The sequence below is a fragment of the Procambarus clarkii genome, chromosome 58 (assembly GCF_040958095.1).
Source record: "Procambarus clarkii isolate CNS0578487 chromosome 58, FALCON_Pclarkii_2.0, whole genome shotgun sequence".
Classification (NCBI taxonomy): Eukaryota; Metazoa; Arthropoda; class Malacostraca; order Decapoda; family Cambaridae; genus Procambarus; species Procambarus clarkii.
Window position 1 is genome coordinate 20856223 of NC_091207.1, and position 20503 is coordinate 20876725.

The following is a 20503-nucleotide window of genomic DNA, read 5'->3' on the forward strand; positions in this document are numbered from 1 at the left end:
GAATATGTTACATTGACCATTTTCTTGACGTCGGGGAACGTTAGGAGGACGGGCTGGTGTCAGGCGCTATCTACGTGACACTGAAACATCCCCATCTATCAGGATGGTTGGTCATGCAGGGCTGTGTGATCACCGACCCGCTGCACTTACAACCTTTGAATGTACTATGAGGTTATCCTCTAAAATGCACGAGTGAATAAGGTAACTACAAAGCACCAGGTACTAGGCAGGTGTGAAGAGTTATCTTGCGATGATTTCGGTTCTTAGGGGTAACTGGACATTCAATAAAATGAGATCATGACCCAGTCCTAATGAGAGAGTTTACACCAGGAGTGCTGAGGGCTGTCACGGCGCCAACTGTAACACAGCGCACACATCAACTTCCCTCCCACGCCTCATGCACAACCCACTACTGGCTCTCACATATCAATTTTGTATAGAAGAGGGTGGTGAGCACGGGCCACAGCCAACGGTAGCACTATAGCCTCATACTGGCAACAGCTAACGTTAACAAGTAGTGTGATGATCAGTGAGAACTCTATGGATAAATGAAGCCAGTCTTCAATATCTTCAGCTGCGACTCTTCTTACCTACGGGGAAGTGAGGCCTCTATGTGCTGTTGTATACCTGTTGCCTTACAATTTAACTACGTTGACATTCACAGTTTTTGGGAGACGAGCAGAGACAACCTGAGTATAAGTTGTAAGGAGAGAATGTCCAACAAGTGGATCGCCTAGAGTCTCAGTCACTTGTACCGTAATGTCTGTTAACAAACATTGCAACGTAGAGCCAGACAGAAGAAGGCTCTCAGATGCTACGGTACACACCGAAAAGTCTCAGTGGAGATGTTTGGATACGTCTTGCTTCACCTGATGCCTCTGTTCACCTAGCAGGCAACTGTTGTGGGATGCAGCCTGAGGAAGGTCAGTAGGCCTTGGGGAAGCCTCGATAAGCCTAACAAGTTTCTTGTCTCCGGCAATAGCAAACTTAAACAAATTTGGACCAAATTGGTATAAAATAGACAAATTTGTTGCAAATGTTAATATTTTAATGTACATTAATTGTACAATATATTTTTTGTATTCGTTTAATTATACAGGATCATAATTTTTATCAATCTCGATATTTACATGTAAGACGCCTTCTGGGGGCACAACTTGCACTAAAATAATGAGATTAACATTAGTCTTTCAACCACACTGGCAAAACTTAATACAATCCACCAAGATGTATGACAATAAATATCTTAATTCTATAACCTATAAGTTTTGTATACACTTTATCACATCTGCATACCTTCATGTATATATATACAAAGTAGACATTCTAAAGTGTGTACATGTAGACTATATCTGGTATGTTTACAGTTTTTGCGAGCAATGCCCCGACACTACGAGTGACAGTCACGAGTCAAACGTCAGCTGCAGTTGTAATAAAATAAGTATTCCCACACATCAAAGTACAGTGTATAAAGGGAATCATTATTAAGACTTGGGGAGTCTATAATATATTCCACGAGGCAGCTTAAAAAAAATTAAAAATCAATTCTTAAAAATGTTAAGAATTTAAATATGGTTTTCATAACCTATATCATATATAAGCAGGTCACAAAAGTTCTCCAAGGGAGAGCATCATAGTAATATATTCTATTACCACATTTTATGAAAAATATGCATATTGTGTGTGCTCAAGTGGTTCAGACAGTCGTAGTGCAGGACTCAGATCATGCTTGTGAAAGCTGGCCAATCATAGGCCAGGATTCTAGAATGTCAATACACTATCTTTGTTAATCTTTCTGTTAATAGGACATGAGAGCACATCTAACTGACTAGACAGTTTGTTTGAAGTAAAGATGACATTTACAAGTGGCGGCAAAACTGCACAGACTGTGGCAGATAGATGAATCCTCTCACATCCAGTTACGAAAGAAAACTATAATTTGAAAAGCAAAGAAGAACAAGTTGAGTGGTTTAAGACATCTTGGGCTTGGGTCGAAGGTGTATGGCGGAGGTGGACAGTATGAGGAGGACGGAGGAAGCCGCCATGGTCTCGAGGAGCAGGAGGACGGCGCCCCACGACCACGTCCTGGCCACCCAGCTCAGCGGCCACCCGGCTGCCACGGCACCAACTGTAATACAGCGCACACATCAACCTCCCTCACACGCCTCGTACACAACCCACTTCTGGCTCTCACTTATCAAACTATTTTTTATAGAAAATTGTAATTTTTCAGTAGAATATATTTCAAATTTAATATTTTAATATGGAATGGAACATCTTATAATTATCACTCCTGAAATACCTAAACAAGTATATAGGCCTTACTGTAATACGAAACCTGTTGAGCAGTAAATACATTAATCTATGTACCTACGTTTCAGAATCCACTGATGCTTATCTAATTGGTTCAATACTGGACACCAAACAGCTAGTCACCCAATCATTGGTTGATAAATATAATTCTATGTGTATGTCCGTTTCTGCTTGTATATGACATCAATTCACTCTCAACCAACACAACACGTCAGGCATCTGATTTTGTTGGGCCGATGTATTTTTATAAATCTACGGTAACTTTAAATAACATATATCTGTTTTGTCAACGTTATACTTAGTGTTCATAATTGTTTAAATAATCAATTAAATTCAATATGTTCGGTACATTTGTGCCTGTAGGATCGAGCTGGTTGAAACAAACAGACAAAGCTGCTTTCACCTGATGCGTCTGTTTGGTGGGACCCAGGAGCTGGAGCACAAACCCGGCATACGTTCCTAAATAAGTACACACAAACTACTGGATCCTAACCAACACGCAATCCCACTCTAAACAACTAAATATTATCCTAGAGGGTCTGTCTCTTTTAAAGAAATCCCCCTTCCCCCCCCCCCCCTTCTAGGAGGGCCACCCACCATTTGCTGCGAGGGCGACGACGGCGTGGGCGGTGCCGGAGAGATGGGCGGGGAAGGTCTCGGAGGCCACGATGCCGTAGATGGAGATGGGGCCAAACATGCTGGCGCCCAACACCACGCCCACGCCAGACACCACCATCTGCCGCACCAACAACACCTTATTATACTCACACTCTATTATTTATATGCACTTCACTACAAGCATAGTTTACAATATTACTAATAATTTACGGTTATTATATACATAACTGAGATAGGGTTTACTGCTAAGATTATTAACTCAGATGGTTTAGTCGTGGTGTACCCATGGGGTTGCACGAGGTAGGTGTACCTATGAGGGGGGCATGAGGAAGGTTGTACCTGTGAGGTGTGAGGCGTGAGGAAGACCCTCAAGAAGTGTAGCCCGGCAGCACAGGCCACCATGAAGCTGGCAGCAACCATCAGACGAGCGTTACCTCTCATGCTCACCTGCCGGCCAACGTGGTTTACCATAATTATACCCTCCATACACAGAAAATGGAACATGCTCACTGTTTTTTTTTTTTTTTGAGATATATGCAAGAGTTGTTACATTCTTGTACAGTCACTAGTACGTACGTAGCGTAGCGGGTTCATACAATTAAAAAAAGGACACAATATCAGGAGATAATACTGGAAGCTCGGTACTGAAGTACTAATTGCCGTTGTCGCAGTGCCTGCTAGACTCATCAAGATCCCCCTCCCAGGATAATTCCAGACCTTCTCTAGGATGCAACCCAAAACAGTTGCCTAATTCCTGTGCACCTATTCAACTGCTGGGTGAACACAGGCCTAGGTGATAATTATAAATATAATCATATAAGCAGCTGTGGTACAAAGGTATATACTGCCGTACACAGGAAACCTTTGGAAACATATTTGATGCATACCAAAATACAGCGTCTACTGAGCTGTTTCATTAACTATGGTTAGACTGGTACTATTGGAAGATTTGGGGAGGAGATACGGAGTCTTCGGTGGGTCAGAAAGTTGGATATTCCATCAGCAAACATTCAATCCCATCACCCACTATGTCACTCAGGCATGAGGCAGCCGCCGTCCCACCACCCACCCCTCATAATCACACTCCCTCAACACAGCAAAACAAAAGCACCAACTGGAGGAGAGTGGAGGTGTACACCGTACCGTGGAAGCCATCTTGTCCGTGAGGACGCCCGCCAGGATGCCGCCAAAGAACCCGCCAGTCTCCAGAGCACTGGTGAAGGAACTCGCTGTGGGGAGACGATAACATATTTACCCATACTAAACAACCTTATTGTTGAATTATAGTATGATATCTTCAAGCATATCAAGTACTAGACAAGTGTAAAACAATATGCAAAAAAAATGTAATTTAGAGTGTGCGTTGGGCATAATGTAAGTGACTTTATAGTATGTAACTGTACCTGGTGCCTCTAAACCCCCTCCCGCCTGCAGCCAGCTTGCGTACCTTGCATCTGTGATCGGCCGAGCTCCTCCATGAGGAAGACCTGTCCCCAGTCTGCGAGGGCCGTCTTGGAGCAGAAGACGATGAGGTAACACACCGACACCAGCCACAGGAAAGGCGACGCCGCCAGCTGCCTCGCCGTCATCTTCTCGCTACACTCACTCTCTGAAAACCCGCTAATACTTACAACAACTTACTTGAACAACAATTTCTTTCAGGTATGATAAGTTATAGCACTTGCAAGACTGTCCTACTCTAAGGTAACACTGCCAACACTCTCCATCTCTGAGATAACAGTTGAATGGTTTGTTAAAGTATGGTGCAGAGAGTCAAGGTGATCTGCTGGTCGTTGTTAAGGAGTGAGATAAGAGAAGATAACTCACTGCTGGATGTTGGGGTGTGGCTGGTGGTGGGGTCTGGGAGGTGAGCGAGGGCGGGCTCGTCAACCAGAGTCACAAGGGTCACTCCGGCCATCACCACAGACAGTAGACCTGGCAACCACACAAATTGGCGTCAGCAAACTACCTAGGATGTATGCACGTGCGAGCGCACACAAGCAGGCATGCACGCACGCGTGCAAATAAACACACACACACACACACACACACACACACACACACACACACACACACACACACACACACACACACACACACACACACACACACATGCGGCCCCAGCATGGAGCCCGTACCTTGTCAAGCACAAGACGAAGCTGGAAAAAGTCCAAAGGTATGCTACTAGACTAGTCCCAGAACTAAGAGGCATGAGTTATGAGGAAAGGCTGCGGGAAATGCACCTCACGACACTGGAAGACAGAAGAGTAAGGGGGGACATGATCACAACCTACAAAATCCTCAGGGGAATCGACCGGGTAAACAAGGACGAACTTTTCAACACTGGTGGGACGCGAACAAGGGGACACAGGTGGAAGCTGAGTACCCAAATGAGCCACAGAGACGTTAGAAAGAACTTTTTCAGTGTCAGAGTAGTTAGCAAATGGAATGCATTAGGAAGTGATGTGGTGGAGGCTGACTCCATTCACAGTTTCAAATGTAGATATGATAGAGCCCAATAGGCTCAGGAATCTGTACACCAGTTGATTGACGGTTGAGAGGCGGGACCAAAGAGCCAGAGCTCAACCCCCGCAAGCACAATTAGGTGAGTACAATTAGGTGAGTACACACACACACACGCACGCACGCACGCACGCACGCACGCACGCACGCACACACACACACACACACACACACACACACACACACACACACACACACACCAGGCCTATTTCTATAAATATCCAGGCCATAAATATAAATGTATCCAGGCCTTTTCTATAAATTCATTAAAAACAAGCTACATGTAAAGGATCAAATTCAGAAATTGAGACCTGAGAAGTATGAACATCATGGGTTTAAAACATATTTCCTAAACTTCACAAAGTTCTATGACAGGAAATAGACTACATATTTCTGGACACACAGGTCTTTAACAATACTACACATGTAACTACTTCCCATAATGGACATAGTAAGACTGACCAGAGATAATGAGTGAGGCGCTCCAGCCGTGGTTGATGATGACATAGGCTGCCAGGAGCGGGGAGAGGCTTCCCGACACGTTACTGCTGGCCGTCAACACGCTCCACCACGTGCCGAAGTTGGCGGGGCTGAACCACTGTTTACACACACACACAAGCATGCAGTAAAGGTTAGCATACACTCTACATGCTAGGAGGGGAGGGAGCGGGCCCGTGGGGAGTTTATATCGATGCAACTGAACACGTGGTTTGTATAATCAGCAATTGTATTAATGATGGTGGTGGTGGTGGTGCAGTGTGTGTGGAGGACGGGACTGCAGGGGGGTGTAGAAAGATACTATGGTTGCATAAACATTGAACCAAATCTGTAATTTAACTCAGAACCTTTGGGCAAAAATTTAATTTCAAACAATTTAACCAGGGTAAAATTCAATATTGTGCATTCTAATCTTAAACGCCGAGGATGTAGAGATACAGTACCTTCTTGAGGAGCTTAGCACAGGCAGGCCAGCCGGCGCCCTGAGCAAACCCGTTGAGGAACCAGAGCAGCGCCCAGATCACTGCATTCTCAGTCCTGGAGAAGATCAGGGTGCACGCTCCGCTCACCGCCAGCCCTGATCACACCACACTCCGTCTTAGTGTGTATGTTGTGCATCATAAATGAACTAAACTTACAACCTCAATAACACTGCCGGAACTTTTCCACACAATAAAAATTCTATTATGCAATAGTCGCATAACAGAACATTTCGACCTTGATTTTTCTAAGAAGATTTTTCCAAATATTCAAATAATATCCTAGTTACATTTGTCTCCCTTCGCATGTGCCTCTGTTCACCTAGCAGTAATTATGTGCCCCGGCGCTGTTATATCTTGGGGAAAATAAGTAGTTGGCCCTGGGGATCTCTACAAATTTACAAATTATTTATGTAAGGTTGGAGGACAGATGCTTGGGGCTAGCCTCAAACAACTTTTCAGGAAGACTCATGGGTGTTAGGGGACTATCATAGGCCCCATTAACCCATTGCCCCTTTAAGAAGAAGAATCGATTCCTAATGGGACTTATCTGGAATGGTGCTTTTTCTAGAGTTTTTCATGCGTTCATAATAATGCATGTTGCACTAGAAAGAGACTGAGACAGACAGACAGATAGACCCAGACACCATCAAGTACCCCCATCTAGTGTTTCATATACACTGCAGGGGTTTATGATGAAGGTGTTTCGTCGCTTCCATAATGTAAGTGGGACTGTTGGCGTGCATGATAACTGTCTGATATAACGTGTACTACAGCAAGCTGGACACGATGGCTTCACCTCCCATGGAACGTTGTTTAAGATTCTACTTGGAACAAAACGTTCCAAGTAGCACGAGCTATGGTGAGCCCGTAAGTGGACTTACCCGGCACAGGAGCGGGGCAGTAACTCGTCCCCCATGGAAGGGTGGGGACCCAGGTTATATATACCTCCTGGACCACTGCTGTTATAATACAAATCAAATCAAATGTTTATTCAGGTAAAGGTACATACATACATGATGAGTTACGAACATAATGTTGGATTTCTAGAACTAGTACATACAGTGCCTAAAGCCACTAATACATTTATCTCTTAGTTCTGTGCGTGTTAAAAGTCACTGAGGAGCCCCTCCGGCAGTCAACACTCTTGCCTGCACCAGCAAAGCTAGATTATCAGCACGGGGGAGCCGGTCGGCCGAGCGGACAGCACGCTGGACTTGTGATCCTGTGGTCCTGGGTTCGATCCCAGGCGCCGGCGAGAAACAATGGGCAGAGTTTCTTTCACCCTATGCCCTGTTACCTAGCAGTAAAATAGGTACCTGGGTGTTAGTCAGCTGTCACGGGCTGCTTCCTGGGGGTGGAGGCCTGGTCAAGGACCGGGCCGCGGGGACACTAAAAAGCCCCGAAATCATCTCAAGATAACGGTCAACGGTGAGTAAGAAGGCAGTCACGTGATAGCAGGAGCTTGAGGTGTTATGTCAGAGATAAGAAAGATACCCGGTGTTGACCGAGCCCACATGTTGATTGCAACCAAGCCTTCTTGAGGGCCGTGCTTGCATAACAGCAGATAACACAATACATGTGCACCGGCTTATCTCCCTTCCCCAGGAACCTCTTATCAGACGTAGTAAGATGCTGTGACCCTGGACGTTAAATTTCGTTTACTTGACTATTTAAGTCATATATGTTATCTTTGTTTATTATTGTTTATTCCTTTAAACTTTTCAATTTTACTGATTTATTTTTGGTTATGTTTCTAGTGGCTGTACTAAAATGCACCTTTGTATTGTTAAAACTACAATGCTTATTGTTGTTAAAACTACAATGCTTATTGTTGTTAAAACTACAATGCTATAATGTAGTAGGCTATTATATAGTATATGTAGGCTATGCCTGCCATCATTAGAAATAAACTAATCATTGTATATCATTGTTATATCTCCTGAACATCTAATATGTTACCTTTTCATTTAGTAATTAAGTGTTTAACCCCATTATACCTATAAATTATTTTTGTACGAAAATTATTCAAACGTTTTGCCCGAAAAGCTTTGCGCAGTAGTAGCATCATTTTTATATGTAACTCCTCTACATACAATTGTCCCTTCCTCTTGTGTTCTCTCTACACATTCTTACAAATAAAATTATTATTATTATTATTTGCCTCTCTAATCTATTGATAATATTTTAATAACTTTCGTATAAAATACACACTACAGAACGCCAAATACTTGAATTACTCTACAACACAACTTAATCCTAAAATTATGCCAAAGATATCTTCGATTGACAAAACATTTATCTTTCTCTTCTTGCTATAACACAGAGCATTTAAATCCATAATTAACAATTCTTTTGGAGCTTTAATTATAAGTCACTGTTAATATAAGACGACCTTTTATTGCATATTACTATTCTTCAAAAAATGCGGTCTTATCAAATCATCGCTAAGAAAACTATGCTCGTCGAATGACATCAAGTTTCCCCACTCTTGATCTACCACAACCAAGCGATCAGCAAGGAGATATACCCCAAGCTTCTTAAGTCATATCATCCTCATAGTTTCCTACCTTCCGCTTCAAACTCAACACTATTTTGTGCTGCCCATTCCTCTAATATTAAGACATGCAACTTCGCCAGTGTAATCAATTCCGTCAATTTATATTATAGTTATTATGTTGAACTCAAATTTTGCTACACTGTAACTATTAATAGGCTTACTCTATCTGTTAGATTAAGGACCTGCCCGAAACGCTATGCGTGTCAGTGGCTATGCATAAATGTAAGAAAACTAATGTTGTGTACTCTCACAAACCCAGTATACTCCTCTCGTATATAAATACATAATTCAATAAATAAATAAATAAATAAATAAATAAATAAATAAATAAATAAATAAATAAATAAATAAATAAATAAATAAATAGTTTAGATTACAGGGAGAGATTAAGACCACCAGCTATTCGATAAAGAGCACCAGACCATCATAACTCTCAAGAGGTTGATAGGTCTTAAGCCCAACACCTCACTAGAACACGACAATAATCTCGTGACACAGAGGTAGCACCCTCACTCGCGCCCGCCAGTGATTTTGTATTGGTTTGTGCCTTAGTTGTATGTATTTTGTATGTATATTTTATTTTGTAGTTGTATGTGTGGGCAGCACATATACCTTGGAGCTGATATCAACAGTGACATTATACTCCTTATATCTACATTGTAGGTTAAAAGAAAGAGTTAAACCACTGAAAACACTTACTGGTAAGAATATTGGTACCAGCAATAAATATGCTAGATTATTCTATATGATGTTTGTTAGATCTCTAGTTGATTATCATGCTTTGCATTTAATTAACTTCCCCGTCTCTGTGTTGGACAAACTTGAAGTAGTACAGTATGAAGCCATGAGGATAACTTCTGATCGAAAACTTCTCCTGGAAGATCGACAGTAAGAACCTCATACTACCAATTATAAATGACCTAATTGCTGCACAAAGTAAAGGGTCTTGAATCTCCTTTGTATGGATACAATCACACATAAATATAACCCATCATAATAAGACAGACATTGCAACCAAATTAGCGTGTAACAAAGATGAAGTTGAATTAGGACCTAGGTATCCCCCATCTCTGCTGTCAAAACTATATTGTACCAAACACTCAGGTGTAATAAGAAAGAAATTACCGACTTTCATCGACCTGAAAGAACCCGCATAAAAATCAGTACAAGCTGATTTGTTCAGATCTGAAACCTATGTTTATGGGCAGCACAAAACGTGCAACAGACTGTGCGACACAGTGGTTGCCAGGATCAGGATGGGTTACCGTTACCTGTGGCTACAGGTGACGGGTCTCCCAATCCTGAATACTCCAGGTGTAAACTCTGTGAGCAGGAACTGGGGGCATGATCTCCCACACCACATCATCGAATACCCAATTCAGACCATTCGGATTCATTGGCATGAGGTACCTGGAGCCTTGCAATTACTTACTCCCCTTCATATTGTGTAGTGTAGCTGCACAAATGCAGATGTACCGAAATATGTTAATAATACAAAAAGTGCCTTAGTATTATGGACTGAATGGTTGCCTCCTTGACTTTTCCACCAAATTCGTGTTCCAGGGAAGCACAAATTGGGGAGCGTCGTGTTCCATGAAAAACTAGCAGAATAAGGCCAAATCTGAGCTATGGAAAGGGAAAGCTCTAAGTCGGTTAACAGGCGTCAGAAGTTAACCATCTGGGGCCAGATTCACGAAGCAGTTACGCAAGCACTTGTACTTGCGTAACTGCTTCATGAATCTGGCCCCTGGTTAACAAAAAATCTATGCACTAGCAGCAGCGAGCGTGCGAGGCTTCCCAGGTGGTCGTCCTCAGGACGTTGGACCCCAAGCACAGGGTCACTGCATGATGGGTTTATCTGCCACCTCAGTATCTTATCACTTGTTATTGCTACTTGGTGAGAGCCGGTCGTGAAAGCATGGCGAATGAGCCAATAACCAAGAGGGAAACATAACGGGAAGAAAGAAGGCAACTTCACAAAGGCAATGTATGATACGCATTTTGTCTTCAGTTGTCATAATTATACTTTTGAGGCTCAAATAACAAATACAGTCAACAGTTTGCAAGTAAAATAATGATTAATTCACTGTGGATTAATTAAAAGTGGAAGTGATAATCTTATTTAGAATGTAGTATATATATATTAGTATATTTTAGGGCGCACCAAGTCATTGCCCCCTGGGTCTGAAATTACCATCTGAAACAATCTATTGTCTGAAACCCCGAAATTACCATCTCTTTTAAGGGTCTGAGTTTGATGCAGTTGGTTAAAGGCGTACCTGTTATGCCAGTTGCTGTGAGGCTTCTGTGCTGGCTAGGGTTCGAGTCTCCTGGTGGGAAAGTGTCCTAAAGTTGTAACACTTCACTTGCGTGTTTAGGCAAGTTGTGCAATATATATATATATATATATATATATATATATATATATATATATATATATATATATATATATATATGTATATATATATATATATATATATATATATATATATATATATATATATATATATATACATGTATATATATATATATATATATATATATATATATATATATATATATATATATATATATATATATATATATATATACATACATGTATATATATATATATATATATATATATATATATATATATATATACATGTATATATATATATATATATATATATATATATATATATATATACATGTATATATATATATATATATATATATATATATATATATATATATATATATATATATATATATATATATATATATATATATATAATCTCCCTACCTTGCCCGGGCCAGCTGGTGCTTCATATGTGGTCATCATATCTTGCAATGCACTAATAACTCATTGTATCTTATTGTATCTGGCCAGGTGTAAAAACTGTAGGCTATATCGATGGTGTGTGAGGGCAGTGATAGAGTGGGTGTGCACGTGGCCGGCGCCTGATCACCACGACCAATACATGTGAACACCGACATAAACAAACAGATAGTATTTATAGCAACTATCGGTCGAACCCACACAAATTGGCTGTTGAAACCAATACTCCTTATATCTAATTTTAGAAAGTGGAACATTAATTATAAAACCGAAGCTAACCTGTACTAGGCCTAATATACGCCATTATAGGTCTAATTTAGTACACATATCAAGCCATATTCCTCTTTAGATAGTACGTTTTGTAACTATGTGGGCCATCATACATATATATTGACGTAATGGACAATTGGATGGTAGAATTTGGCGCTATTCACTTTATAGTTGGAAACAAATCAAGCTAAAATTCCAAAAAAATATTCCTAGGCTATACTAGGCACATATTCCTAAAAATATGTGCCTAGTATAGCACACATATTTGGACTGTATTAGGACTCAGAGAGTGTGTATTAGACTTAAGATGATTAAGTTTTCTTAGCAACAAAAATACAAAACTTTTTCCGGGTTTTGAAGGAGGATGTGTTGACATATATGTGTTACGCTAGGCCTGGGAAAACTTAGTGTAACACTTATATTCGTTTGGTTGGTAAATTGTTCTCGTGCCTTCTACAAATGTAGTAGTGTAGACCATGAAGTATTCTGGTGTAACAGTTCATTATGTTTAACCAAAAGTTGATAGAAGTACTATAATTTTTGGAAGAGAGGTTGTGATACAACAGGGAGGCACAGTTGCCTAGGCACACCCTACCCCTCCAACTTGCAATTCACGCTCCCTTTAACAGTCCAACAAGTTGGATTGGACGGTAGAGAGACGGTCTCGCTTAATGCAGGTCGGCGTTCAATCCCCCGACCGTCCAAGTGGTTGGGCACAATTCCCCTACCCCCCCAGTACCATCCCAAATCCTTATCCTGACCCCTTTCCAGTGTTATATAGCTATACAGTCAGCGCGCTTTCCCCCTGATAATTCTCTCCCTCTCCCTTTAGCACCAACGGCCGCCTGAAGATAATACATTTGAATGCAATACTAAATGATAAATGATGTAAATTATCATGAAAGTTTAGCAATAATGTTAGCAGTATTTTAGCTAGGTTAATTAATATTTAATGCTTTTGATGTGCATTTTATTTTTAGGCTATTAGGTAATTGCTTTGGAGATAAATCAATTTGCTTGAGAAAATCATTAGAGAAGGACGGAGGTCGATTTTTGTTATTAACACTTTCGCGCTCTCCGCAAAGGTCACTCAGCCAACCGAATGTGCGCGCTGCGTTTTTATCGCTTAAGCGTAAAAACAAAAACGTGTATACTCTTTTTACTCTTCTGACCTTAGTTCTCCTGCTACGTATTTCATTTTGGTACCAACGTGTTCGCAATAAAATTCTCTAGAAGAACATCAGCAAAAAAAGTCATGAAACGTATGGGGATACCAGCACCAAATAAATAACTACGAAGATGACTAGCCGTGAGCGCCCATCAGCAACAAAATGTTTTTACTCTTGGGATTGTAATCACCTCCACACTTGTTCTACAGCGTTAAGTATCGAGCCGACGCGCGCCTTGGTTTATAAGATTGGTGTGAACTGTTACAGTAATATACTTACAGTGTTTAAAATACAAAAAACAAAAAGCATACACGTTTTGCTTATTTAAAATGAAAGTTGTGTGTGACTGAATTTGTTACATTAGTTCATCATGTAGTTAATTTGTCTATTTATTACTTCAGTAGGAAACATATATTCGTAAATTAGGCTAATTAAAGCTAACAACATTTTATTTTGTTAGCTTTAATTACTATGAGGCGCACAATAAACTACCACTCACAGGATGAATATAGGGTACACAATAAACTACTACTCACAGGATAAGTATGAGGCGCACAATAAACTACTACTCACAGGATGAATATAGGGTACACAATAAACTACTACTCACAGGATAAGTATGAGGCGCACAATAAACTACTACTCACAGGATGAATATAGGGTTCACAATAAACTACTACTCACAGGATGAATATAGGGTTCACAATAAACTACTACTCACAGGATGAATATAGGGTACACAATAAACTACTACTCACAGGATAAGTATGAGGTGCACAATAAACTACTACTCACAGGATGAATATAGGGTACACAATAAACTACTACTCACAGGATAAGTATGAGGTGCACAATAAACTACTACTCACAGGATGAATATAGGGTACACAATAAACTACTACTCACAGGATAAGTATGAGGTGCACAATAAACTACTACTCACAGGATGAATATAGGGTACACAATAAACTACTACTCACAGGATAAGTATGAGGTGCACAATAAACTACCACTCACAGGATGAATATAGGGTTCACAATAAACTACTACTCACAGGATAAGTATGAGGTGCACAATAAACTACTACTCACAGGATGAATATAGGGTACACAATAAACTACTACTCACAGGATAAGTATGAGGTGCACAATAAACTACTACTCACAGGATGAATATAGGGTACACAATAAACTACTACTCACAGGATAAGTATGAGGTGCACAATAAACTACCACTCACAGGATGAATATAGGGTACACAATAAACTACTACTCACAGGATAAGTATGAGGTGCACAAGAAACTAACGCTCACAGAATATTTATAACATAATTGATAACGTAATTTGCAACTAATAAAGAGTGGAGAGAGAGAGATAAGAAGTTGATTGGATCAGGTGTAAAGGGAACGGGGTACACAGCCGCTATCAGCGAGAGCTGTTGACAACTCTCAAGAACCTTATTGTGCCTGATACGACCGAGCAAGATAACGTAGCGTAAACAATATCATCTGGGGCGGCGTCTGGCAACAACTGATCTCCGCCGGCAACAGCTGGCCCCCTCTGGGAACAGCTGGTCCCCTCTGGGAACAGCTGGTCCTCTCTGGGAACATCTGGTCCCTGCTGGGAACAGCTGGCCCCCTCTGGGAACAGCTGGTCCTCTCTGGGAACACCTGGTCCCTGCTGGGAACAGCTGGCCCCCTCTGGGAACACCTGGTCCCTGCTGGGAACAGCTGGCCCCCTCTGGGAACACCTGGTCCCCTCTGGGAACAGCTGGTCCGCTCTGGGAACAGCTGGTCCGCTCTGGGAACAGCTGGCCCCCTCTGGGAACACCTGGTCCCTGCTGGGAACAGCTGGCCCCCTCTGGGAACACCTGGTCCCTGCTGGGAACAGCTGGTCCCTGCTGGGAACAACTGACCCCCTCTGGGAACAGCTGGCCCCCTCTGGGAACAGCTGGTCCCTGCTGGGAACACCTGGTCCCTGCTGGGAACAGCTGGCCCCTGCTGGGAACAGCTGGCCCCTGCTGGGAACAACTGACCCCCTCTGGGAACAGCTGGCCCCCTCTGGGAACACCTGGTCCCTGCTGGGAACACCTGGTCCCTGCTGGGAACAGCTGGCCCCTGCTGGGAACAGCTGACCCCCTCTGGGAACACCTGGTCCCTGCTGGGAACACCTGGTCCCTGCTGGGAACAGCTGGGCCCCTCTGGGAACACCTGGTCCCTGCTGGGAACACCTGGTCCCTGCTGGGAACAACTGGCCCCCTCTGGGAACACCTGGTCCCTGCTGGGAACACCTGGTCCCTGCTGGGAACACCTGGTCCCTGCTGGGAACACCTGGTCCCTGCTGGGAACACCTGGTCCCTGCTGGGAACAACTGGTCCCCTCTGGGAACACCTGGTCCCTGCTGGGAACAGCTGGTCCCTGCTGGGAACAGCTGGTCCCTGCTGGGAACACCTGGTCCCTGCTGGGAACAGCTGGCCCCCTCTGGGAACACCTGGTCCCTGCTGGGAACAGCTGGTCCCTGCTGGGAACAGCTGGTCCCTGCTGGGAACACCTGGTCCCTGCTGGGAACACCTGGTCCCTGCTGGGAACACCTGGTCCCTGCTGGGAACAACTGGTCCCCTCTGGGAACACCTGGTCCCTGCTGGGAACAGCTGGTCCCTGCTGGGAACAACTGGTCCCCTCTGGGAACACCTGGTCCCTGCTGGGAACAGCTGGTCCCTTCTGGGAACACCTGGTCCCTGCTGGGAACAGCTGGTCCCTTCTGGGAACAGCTGGTCCACTCTGGGAATAGCTAGTCCCTGCTGGGAACAGCTGGTCCCTTCTGGGAACAGCTGGTCCGCTCTGGGAATAGCTGGTCCCTGCTGGGAACAGGGACCAGCTGTTCCCTGTTATATATATATATATATATATATATATATATATATATATATATATATATATATATATATATATATATATATATATATATATATATATATACATATATATATATATATACATTCATATATATACTGTAATTATTTTTAGACAGGTCCCAAAAAGGACAAATTAACGTCCTAATCGAGGAAGCGAGTATCGGAGAACGGAGGACAGAGTGCGCAAAAGCAGGACGTCTGGCCACCCTAGGAGCCCTGATGCCTAATATCAAACCAAATGTTACCCCTTCTGGATGTGTGAAACGAAAACACCATAATAAATGCCACCTACGCTTGCAGTACCAGCTTAAGCGGTGTTGGCAGGTACTGTAACACGTGACAAGTGACGTAAATGTCTGATATATAATCTCCAGGGTACAACAAATATCTGCTGCCAGAAATCTTAGCCAAATGTTCCCAGTTTGCTAACTGTAGATGGTAACTGAGAGATTGTAACCTATCCACGGCTGCCCACTGCATGGGGGGGGGGGCGGTGAGCAGAATAAACATATCAGTTGTGACACTAGCGCATATATCAGTTGCTTAATTTAGAAAGGGTACTTGTGGTCGGTCTCGAGCCCATTGTTGATGTGAAGATGTGCAGTGAATTTTGTAACAAGCTCATCAATACTGTAACTTACTTAGCTAAATGAATTGTGGGGTTTAGTCCCTGAGCCCATTATGTGCCTGTGTAACCCTTTCCACTACCGCCCACAGGATGGGTATGGGGTGCATAATAAATGATCTAAACTAACAAGGTGCGCTTGTAATGTTTGTGTAAGCAACCCCCCCCCCTCCCCCAGGCTGGTAGTGTCAGCAGGCAAGTTGTTAATTAACACGTGTTTCCTCCCAGCCAGTCACAGCCCCGCTCCAGTGCCAGGTAAGTCCACTACGGGGTCACCATAGCTCGTGCTACTTGGAACCTGTTCCGAGTACTGAATCTAAAACTAACGAATCTCCCAGCGCTTGGATCAAGGCTGGGAGGAGCGGGCACTGATCTGTCTTGAAACACGAGCTCTCTGCGGGTATTGTAAATAGTTAACTATACTAACCTGGCTGCGTGTATCTCTCGTACATAAAATATAATGTTAAAGTTTACATGCGTATTACAACGAGTATTATTTGTACAACCCCACTTATTATAACAGTGTTTTGGGCAAATCACATCCCAGACAGAGTAGGCAGTAGGCACCATCGACCAGCCTGTTTGCCTTGGTCAAGAGGATTACGCAGTGGTGCACGAGAGCTACGGGAGACAAGCTAGCGGTGATGTTAGGTGGTCCCCACATCGATATGGCAGCCCCAAGACACAGGCAAGAAAGTAGTTGGGTCTAAACACAAGTAACAATGAAGATCGCAATACTGCATACGGCAGCTGAATCGTTGTGTAGTTAACCACATCAGGCGCACAAGGCAAACTCACTAAGTCGGCTTCAGTGCGTGGTTCCGAATTGAATATCCATGGTAAAATCTAATTTATTTATTTGTTAAGACTACGATATTCAATTAACCCCACATACACCACCTACTCCTTCTTGTTCAGTTCCACAAACTAACTCCATCGCATGGAGGCCATTTTATAAGATGGCTGCTATGGCCGACATGGAGGATATTTGTAATGCAAATTACAAAATTCAAGTCTGTTCACAATATATTGGTCTATCTCTGTGCCACTTTTGGTTCTTATAATTACAAAATTCACATTAAGTTTGTTATGCCTCTCCACAACACACATAATACATGCAGGCAAAGCATACCTCAGTGATATTTAATTCAAGTTGCGCCAAGACTGATTTTTTAATTCTAAGGACATTAAACAATTTGTAATATGCTTGAATTTACACGTACGTGATGCTTGTGAGTTCTCGATTTACAAAATAAAAATCATTACTATCACCCTTCTTCCCTCCGACCCTAAGTTATCCAACAATATTGTCCAACAAATAAATATTACGATGTACCATCCAAAACGAGATTTTGCTATAAATCACAAAGTATCGTCGTTACTAATATTTTCATCTTCGTACTGGACCATGTGCGCTTCACCCAGAGTTCCGCGGGAGATAACGCTAAGTGGACCATGAACTGAAGTTGTCAAATTCAGGCCTAGGTGTCTCTATATCAATAACTCCATCATATTATCAATTATTTAATTTCAAAAGTTAATTATACTTACAACAACCTAAATAAGAAAATACATAAAAAGTTCTAACAATTATACTTTGAAAACAGTGACAGTGCTATATTAGTGTAAAATTCACGAAAGCACTTACGCAAGCACTTACGAACGTTTACATCTTTTCTCAATCTTTGGCGGCTTTGTTTCCAATTATTAAACAGTTAATGAGCTCCGAAGCACCAGGAGGCTGTTTATAACAATAATAACAGTGGATTGGCAAGTTTTCATGCTTGTAAACTGTTTAATAAATGTAACCAAAGCCGTCAAAGATTGAGGAAAGATGTACACGTTCGTAAGTGCTTTCGTGAATCTGGCAAGCAATCAGCTGTGTTGGTACTCACCTATGGAAAACAAGACGCGGGCGCTCATTTTGTCAGACAAAATGCCACCCAGGAATTTGCTGATCGCATAGGCGGTGTTTTGGCAGCTGTTGATGATTCCTGAAACACATTAAAGAATAATTTATAGTTAAAATTCGACATGTCAACCTACGACTGTGTTACAGGAATCGTTAGTAACGAGTAACAATGCAATGATTAGAATCCCAGTAAACAGAGAGTTCAATTTGGTTACAAAGCTAATTGGTCCGTCTAACACCTAAACAATTAAGAGCACGTATAAACGGACATTGCGAATCGACCAACAAAAGAGATCGCACGATGGGACACAGCTCATTAACATACCTATAATTACACACAGAAATCACAATGGCGTGATGCATCAAATGAACAAATCCACAAGGGTCGTGACGAGGATTCGAACCTACGTCCGGGAGCATCCTAGACGCTGCCTTAATCCACTGAGCTACGACATGGTCAAAAGTGTTGAAACCGAAGTTCTACTGAACTTACTGGATCCTGCAGCCTCTCCGAGGCGCAAACCAGGGTTTTACACAACTTTCCCATGCACTCGAGCTATGTCAATAGGCCGTTCTCCCTCTTCGCCCTTACTTTATTACACCCTGGTTTGTGCCTCGGAGAGGCTGCAAGATCCAGTAAGTTCAGTAGAACTTGGGTTTCAACTCTTTTGACCATGTCGTAGCTCAGTCGATTAAGGAAGCGTCTGGGATGCTCCCAGACGTAGGTTCGAATCCTCGTCACGGCCCTTGTGGATTTGTTCATTTGATGCATTACAACATCACGTTTCGTCATTAAACTAAACCAAGGTGTGGCTCGGGTTACACCCAACACCAGCGACTATTATATATAGCAAAATACGACACACACACACACTGAGTAACTACATGACTCACCAATGGTACTTGTGGTGATGAGCCCGGAGGCGAGGAGTGTGGGGATGGCGTAGGACACACTCTTGCGATTGTAGGTGTAGCAGGCGTAGCCTAAGAACAGCGCCCCAAACACCGCTCGCTGGTAGGACTGGAGACGCTGCTCCTTGCCCATCACCACACTTCCACCACGACCACCCTGCATTCCCTCGCTCTTCTGTTGGATAGGAATGACTATATGTTATACCAAATGTGTTTGTTGCCTGTGATCATTTGCAAGTATTCAAACTTTAGCATGTTGATCATAACATTACTGAAACTTGCTTAGTCAGAATTTTACTGGAAATCAGTTACATCGTCAGCTTTATATTATCGTTGTCTATCTGTATCCTTAAAAATTATAATGTCTGTCTCTGCCACAAACATATAAATTGTGACACTAGCTCTCCACATATGTCAGTTGCTTAATTTAGAACCTGTACTTGAGGTCGATCTCGAACCCATTGTTGATGTGATGACTTATATTGAATTTTGTAACTAGCTCATCAAGATTGTAACTTGCTTAGCTAAATGAATTGTGGGGTTCAGTCCCTGAGCCCATTATGTGCCTCTGTAACCCTTTCCACTACCGCCCACAAGATGGGTATGGGGTGCATAATAAATGAACTAAACTAAAACTGTCTCTGCTTGTCTATCTGTTCAAGGGTCGAGCCAGATGTTTGGGCCTTGGGGATAGTCTCGCCCAACTTTTCAAGAAGACACATGGATAACAGCAAACTAATTTTCAATTGGCATATACAAAAAAATATATATGACAAAAGTAGATGAACTTTAGGCATCCTCTCAAAATCTTACTCATATTTCCGCATCCTAATTAGGTTAACCTGTGTTTTGCTGTTATTGTCAACATTTACATTACTATACATGCACT

At 42.4% G+C, this 20503-nt stretch overlaps 1 protein-coding gene across 2 annotated transcripts in view; it reads right to left on the minus strand.

Moving 5' to 3' along the window:
• Positions 1 to 1026: 1026 nt before the first annotated feature.
• Positions 1027 to 20503, minus strand: part of LOC123767904 (glucose-6-phosphate exchanger SLC37A4) — a 24291-nt gene continuing 4814 nt past the window's right edge. For both annotated transcript variants that reach the window (XM_045757998.2, XM_045757997.2), the window contains exons 2-11: positions 19597 to 19789; positions 18686 to 18784; positions 6396 to 6529; positions 5917 to 6052; positions 4759 to 4866; positions 4379 to 4540; positions 4075 to 4160; positions 3271 to 3378; positions 2911 to 3049; positions 1027 to 2128 (exon numbers count right to left, since the gene is read on the minus strand). In XM_045757998.2, the coding sequence (XP_045613954.1) occupies positions 1971 to 2128; positions 2911 to 3049; positions 3271 to 3378; positions 4075 to 4160; positions 4379 to 4540; positions 4759 to 4866; positions 5917 to 6052; positions 6396 to 6529; positions 18686 to 18784; positions 19597 to 19789 (1323 nt within the window). In that variant the 3' untranslated portion in view covers positions 1027 to 1970. The remainder of the gene's footprint in view (positions 2129 to 2910; positions 3050 to 3270; positions 3379 to 4074; positions 4161 to 4378; positions 4541 to 4758; positions 4867 to 5916; positions 6053 to 6395; positions 6530 to 18685; positions 18785 to 19596; positions 19790 to 20503) is intronic.